Source organism: Hyla sarda, chromosome 6, assembly GCF_029499605.1.
Source record: "Hyla sarda isolate aHylSar1 chromosome 6, aHylSar1.hap1, whole genome shotgun sequence".
Classification (NCBI taxonomy): domain Eukaryota; kingdom Metazoa; phylum Chordata; class Amphibia; order Anura; family Hylidae; genus Hyla; species Hyla sarda.
Window position 1 is genome coordinate 249,998,491 of NC_079194.1, and position 6,986 is coordinate 250,005,476.

Consider the following 6,986-nt stretch of genomic DNA (forward strand, 5'->3'; position numbering starts at 1 on the left):
ATGCCAAAAAAAAACTGTTTTGAAACTTAGCCCAAATGTTGCTGCATTGTTGACCAGTTAGTCCTTACCACAAGTATTAACACATATGTCCACAGCTGGACTGAAGCGTATGGAGTCCTGAGGACAGAAACATCCTTCAACGAAATGTTCATCATCTTTCATTATTGAATTTTCCTCTGGGCTGAAACACAAGTTGAAAGATATCCTATCCATTCTTTCTCATCAACTTTTCTCAACAATTTAATTGTCTAAATATCATTCATTAGCTATAAAGAGCAGTTTCCCCTCTTTGTTTGTCACTTACATTCATGAAGTGAGGGAATGATATCATCCAGCCATTAACTTTGTGTCAGTCCAAATCCCTCTCTGAAAGCAGCCCCCACTTTCCTGAGAGACACAGACCATGTGGTTTCTGCCCTGCACTGATGTAATGATCTCTTTAGTGCTTAGAGCTGGGAGGTGTGTGAAGCCTCAGCCAATCAGAAACTGAACCTCTCTCTGTTGCTCAGAGCAGGAGCTAGGGGGTTGCTCTCAGAGAGTGAGCTGACTGGCAGAGCAGAACTGCAATGATTGCTGGGAGATGTAGGCAAGAAGAGGGGAGGATGACAAAGAATAATAAGCAGCCAGAGAAGACAACAGTGTTCACAGGAGCCATGCAAATCGGGCAGGATGGTTTACAGGAAACATATCCAGGCAGTGTGGTAGCTTTGGAGATATATATCCTTGGTGTGCCTCTTTAACAAATTATATATTAGGGAAAAAGTAACAATATTTGACTTTGTTGAGATGATATCTTATTATAAAAAAAAAACAGATCTTTTCAGAGTAGAAGCATACAACCCCTAGAGGACAGTTTCACATTTTGCTAAATGTTCTATATTAAAAAAAAAAAAAAAAGTATTCAGGAGGTACAACTATATTGCAAAGTCAGATGACATCAGGCAACTAGCTTTAGAAGGCACTGTGCTTTAAAGGAGATGTCCGGTGCACACTTTTCTTATTTTATCCATTCCGGGCTGAAAAATATAAAAAAGAAAACAGCCCGGCACGTCACACGGAGCTTCAACCTATCACCGGCCGCAGCGATGTCCCTCCTCGGCCAGTGATAGGCTGAAGCTCCGTGTGACGTGCCGGGCTAACAGGAAGTAAGAAGGATACAGCCCGGGGACCGAACGCCTGTACCGGAGTACCGGGGGAGCGTAGGCAGCCAAGAGAAAGCTTATTTTCTTTTTCTATTTTGCAGCCCGGAACGGTTACAATAAGAAAAATGAGCACCGGACATCTCCTTTAACAATATCTATAAACTGCTGCTGTTCTCTGCTGAAGCATCAGTACACTCCAAGGTTAAGGCAGGGTTACAATTTTTGGGCACCTAGGGACATTTGCTTTTGCTATTTCTGCAACCCTTTCAGCTACGCCCCTATGTCTCTTGCATGGCCTTGTCATGACTTTAGGCAGGAAGCATAAATTAAAGGGTTTTTCTCTTTAAAATGATTCAACAGGAAAAATGAAAAAAAAAAGTCATGTGCAAGCATACTGGAATGTCATTGGAGCACTCCTGCTTTTAGGTTCACCAACTTAGCCCTTTGCAAACTCAAACTTCTGTTCAAAAGCAAAATAGAAATCAGTGAGCACTCTGTAATGACAGTATCTTACATGGTTTTACATGTTCTTGGTACTGCTGGACCACAGGCATTGTACACCTTGTGTGAGGGGCACGACATGGCTAAAAGAGAAGAAATAGCATTAGCATAGTAGAAAACAAGAACTTACATTATGACCTTCAGACGACCACAGTAAATAGGATTTACATCAAACCATACAAGAAATCTTTTTTCTATTGCTCCAGTTCTAAGGTTTCTTGGTTAACTAAGAAACTTACAGCATTCTGGGGCTTTACTCCTCCAGTCAATACAAATTCCTTCATCTCCACAAAGTTGAGCATAATGCTGCAGACTGGAGCATTCAATCTTGGATCTTGAAACATGGCAGCTATCATATACACAGGCCTCGTAAAAATCATCTGGTAACACAATGTTGTGGCATTTCTGGAATAGTCTAGAATAGGATACAAAACGGAACCAATAATATTTCTGATATGTGAACGAAACAACAACAAACATGGTCATATGGAGGCTAAATGCTTACGGTCCCATGAGGAGGCTGCAAAGTGGTGATGGTTGGCAGGTAGGAGTCACAGTAGGGGCAGCAGTCACATTAGGGGGCACTGTTGTCTTTGTTTGGCCACATTCAGGTTTTTTGGAATCTTCTATTATCCAGGAATCGGCCATCATTTCACATTTTGAAACAATGTTACCATCACGTGTCCTGCAGTCATCTGACTGGTTGTTAGTGCAGGTGCCTACATTCAAAAAATACAGCCATATATTTTCTTTGGCTCTACACTAGAGCTTTCCAAACATTTTATTTCGATGACATGCCTTTTAGACATGCATCATTTTTTACTAACAAAGTGAGGTTTAAAGGGGTTAAGAGAAACAGAACCAATTTCTTTCAAAAACAGCTCCACTTCTTTCCCCAGGATGTGTGTGGTATTACAGCTTGTTTCCATTCACTTCAATGGAACTGACCTGCAGAACCACACCCAACCTGGAGACAGAGCTGGTTTGTTATTTCATTCCTCCTTCATCACCCCTGTGCCATCTTATCACGTTCTCTGCCATTTCATTACCCCCCTTGATCACCCTTGTGCCATTTCATAACCCCCTCTGCCATTTCATCACCCCCCTTTATCCCTCCCTGTGCCATTTAATGATGGCACACCTCCATCCCGCACTGTGGCAGGTCCAGGTGCTGGCTCAGCAGCTCCCAGTTATCTTCTCTGGATGTTGTTTTACAATACAGTGGTCCCTCAAGTTACAATATTAATTGGTTCCAGGACGACCATTTCATGTTGACACCATTGTATGTTGAAACCATAACTCTATGGAAACCTGGTAATTGGTTCTGAAGCCAACAAAATGTCATCCAAAATAGGAAAAAGTGAGGATTAAAGAAAAATAAGTAGATAACTAATACAGAGAAAGCAAATCCTTACATATAAAAGTAATAAAGATCTGCTGGGAGCTGTAATCACTGTCTATGAAGAGGACAGACGCTTCTTCAGGGTCCTGTACAGTACACACAATGTTCTAAAAAAATAAAATCGAGCCGCCCTCACCTGGTGTCCAAAGGAGCAGCTAACCCTGGTACAGGTAAAGAGTACTGCAGAACATGTAATACCTCCCTGTACTGTAGGGGGCGCTACCAGACGGGAATTCAGTGCATGCATTTCAGTAATACAGGTAAAGAGTACAGAACATGCAATACCTCCCTGTACTGTAGGGGGCGCTACCAGACAGGAATTCAGTGCATATGCTTCAATAATACAGGGGTTTTACCAGTGAACGCCCATTCTGATTGGTCAGATCTTCCAGCCATTGACACGTTTCATAGATCTGGACTGTCTGTAGTATTGTATGTTGAGTCTGATTTCAAGTTACAATGGTCCAGAAAAGACCATTGCATTTTGAAACTATTGTATGTTGAGGCCATTGTAAGTTGAAAGATCACTGTATGATCTTCTTGAAACTTGAATAAATTTGGATACAAAATTCATATACTGCCAGGACTGTACAAAGGAGAAAGAAAAACTATACTGACGTACACAGGTCCTGCTTTTGCTTCTGTGTTGTCTGCTTCTGGTCCCTGACTCTATTCTTTTCCTCCTTTTTTTTTTTAAGACCAGAGGTCAGAGTAGGTCCTGCACGCTCAGCCGATGACTTTCTGCAACCATGTCATATCTTGGCCAGTGATTGGCTGAGTGCCAGGTTCTTGTCTCGGAAGCAGGCAGAAGAGATGAGCAATAGAGGGGACCAGAATCAGGAGGTGCAGGAGGATTTGTGGGGGACCAGGGCTTAAAGGGTACTCCTGTGCCCCAGCGTTCTGAACATTTTATGCAGAATGCTTGGAGCGGGCAGCCGTGATTGTGACGTCATGGGCACACCTCCTCGTGATGTGATGCCACGCCCCCTCCATTCATGTCTATTAGAAGGACGGCTGTCCCGCTCCCTCCCATAAACATAAATTGAGGGGGCGTTGCCGTGATGTCACGAGCACGATCGCCCGCTCCAAGCATGCTGAACATTTTGTTCAGGAGTACCCCTTTAAGTAGGTATAGCTTTTTTTTATTTTCGGTAGAGTCCTAACAATATATGAGTTGTTTAACCACATGGAGTACCCCTTCAGCATTAAGAAAATGTTCTAGAACTCACCACATTGTCCTTGTGTATTATCACCAAAATGGTAATAAGGCAGTTTGATATAGAAACCCAACCCATTGTATATAATATTAGCTCCTAGTTCTGGTATTTCCACCACATAATAGATGCCCAAGGTATAAATTTTAACCCCATTTTTCTGGTATGGGGTACCAACTATTTCTCCATTTGCAAAAACCTACAGGAAGAGGGAAAAAAAAGTAAAAATGATATTGCTTAAATTTTGATTTAGTGTACAGTACTACTGACCTTAGGGATCCCTAACATGTTTAGGACAAGTTTTACCTGTATATTAATGTCTTCAAAATCACTAACAAAAAGTTGAATTTCTTGAGTATTATGGAGAACAATCAATTTACGAGGACAGGACATTGAATCATTTGTTCCACAGTCATAATTATCTATGTAGATTCTTAGGTTATTCTTCTTTTCTATCTCCTCCATGAGTGTGTAGGTGCAGATGCCTTGAAAAGTGTAATAGGTTCCATCAAACGTCTTGTAGTGTGGATCTCCCCAGCCGGAACATACACCTGCATTATAAAATGCACATCTGTAACTGGTGACGATTGCTGAATACAATCTGATATGTACAACCACAAGAGGGGGTAACATATAACAGTATTGTATCTGAGTTGTCTTTTAAAAAAAGATGGAATATCTGTACAAAAATACTCACAATCACACTCCCAGTGCCAGCAGCATTGGTTGTCATCTGGTACAGCTATTGGTAGGTACCCATTGGCACATGTGATCACAGGTGGAGGTTCACACTTCATCTCTATAATCTCTACCGTGTGGTCTTCCAAGCACTTGGCCATGGTGCAGTTATTCAGCATCCATGTTTCATTGGGCTGGAAAAACAAAAATTTTAAGAAAACAACAAATTTTCTCTAAAGACAAAATGTAAGTCAAATCAATGAACAATATATAATTCAGAGAACCGTTTGTCTACACATTATTCGCTGTTACCATATACACTCGAGTATAAGCCGAGGCCCCTAATTTCTCCCCAAAAACCCAGGAAAAGTTATTGACTCGACTATAAGCCTAGGGTGGGAAATACATCATCCCCCATGTCATCATCCAGACCCCCGTCATTAACACCCCCTCATCATCACCCTGTCATTTTCACCCCTGTCATTATCACCCCATCATCACCCCCATCATCATCACCCTGTCATTTTCACCCCTGTCATCATCACCCTGTCATCATCCCCCCTGTCATCATCCCCCCTGTCATCATCCCCCCCCCCATTTCATCATCACCGCCTGTCAATCCCTTCATCAGTGATCTTCCGGCCAATGGCTGTCCGGGCATGCTGGGAGTTGTAGTTTTGCAACATCTGGAGGTCTGCAGGTTGAAGACCACTGAAGGGATTGACAGGCGGAGAGTTCACTCGAGCATAAGCCGAGTGGGGCGCTTTCAGCACGAAAAATCGTGCTGAAAAACTAGGCTTATACTCGAGTATATACGGTAGTTTCCTGAATGGAGGCTCAATAAACAACAACTTAAAAAGAGGGTCTGCTGCAAAAGTTTTGGACTTCACTTGCTCAAATCAAAGAGCAAGAGTTCCTGCATTGCAGATCACACAGTATCACTGCTTACTCAACAGGAGCAGGGACTCCTATCTTTGACAGGTATCTCTGCTCCTGTATGCAGTTTCTTTGGTGTACAGCAGTATTGGCATAGAGCACTTTAGAAACTATGGCCCAGATTAATCAAACAGAAACCAATCACAGCTCTGGTTTTACTTTACCAGAGCTTTTTAAGAGAGGAATGCTGAGCTGTGATTGGTCGCTATGGTAAAATCACTTCGGTTTTTCTCTCACACAGTTTGATAAATCTGGGTCTATGTACAGAAGCAAGGACTATGTAGCAGAAATAGGGGATAGGATGACTAGGGGCAGAGTACCCCTTTAAGTGGATATACTGTAATGAGCAGCTGTGTTAACATGATCCCTTAACAGCCACTGAATATAAGCAAATATTTCCAATAACTTCATATCGTAGCATGTGAAAGACAAAAAAATACATAAAACACCAAAAGAAGATTTTATTTTGGTTCACACTACGGAATTTCCGACTAGAATTAACTCAGGAAGTGAACATATAGGTGAATGGGTTTTCCGTTAACCCATTCACAATGTAATTTTTTGTCTGAAATTCAGACCAGAAAATTCTGCAATCAAATAACTCCGCCAGAACATTGAACCTGCTCAATGATCTGGCGGAATCCTCGCTGCAGACATTGCCGTCTATTAGAATGGCAGTGTCGGGAAATCAGTCAGCGCTGGCCGCACTTGGAGATTCTGGCCGCACTCCGGAGATTCTCAGTGGCCTTAAAGGGATACTCCCCCCCCCTAGACATCTTATCCCCTATCCAAAGGATAGGGGATAAGATGTCTGATCGCGGGGGTCCCGCCGCTGGGGACCCCCGCAATATAGCATGCGGCACCCCTCCGGAAGCGCTGGAGGGTTTGGGTCCTGACCACCGGAACGGAAGTCCGTGACATCACGACTCCGCCCCCATGTGATGTCATGCCCCCGTCCCCTCAATGCAAGTCTATGGGAGGGGGCGTGACGCCCCCTCCCATAGACTTGCATTGAGGGGACGGGGCGTGACATCACACGGGTGCGGAGTCGTGACATCACGGACTTCCGTTCCGGTGGTCGGGACCCAGTCCCTCCAGCTGCTATATTGCGGG

General features: G+C 43.2%; 1 protein-coding gene across 1 annotated transcript in view; it reads right to left on the bottom strand.

Annotated features, from left to right (window-relative positions):
• Positions 1-6,986, bottom strand: part of LOC130277504 (mucin-2-like) — an 82,442-nt gene that overhangs the window by 8,839 nt on the left and 66,617 nt on the right. Inside the window, exons 35-41 of the mRNA XM_056528180.1 lie at positions 4,957-5,131; positions 4,566-4,810; positions 4,275-4,458; positions 2,149-2,362; positions 1,883-2,058; positions 1,657-1,726; positions 69-181 (exon numbers count right to left, since the gene is read on the bottom strand). Of these exons, the coding sequence (XP_056384155.1) occupies positions 69-181; positions 1,657-1,726; positions 1,883-2,058; positions 2,149-2,362; positions 4,275-4,458; positions 4,566-4,810; positions 4,957-5,131 (1,177 nt within the window). The remainder of the gene's footprint in view (positions 1-68; positions 182-1,656; positions 1,727-1,882; positions 2,059-2,148; positions 2,363-4,274; positions 4,459-4,565; positions 4,811-4,956; positions 5,132-6,986) is intronic.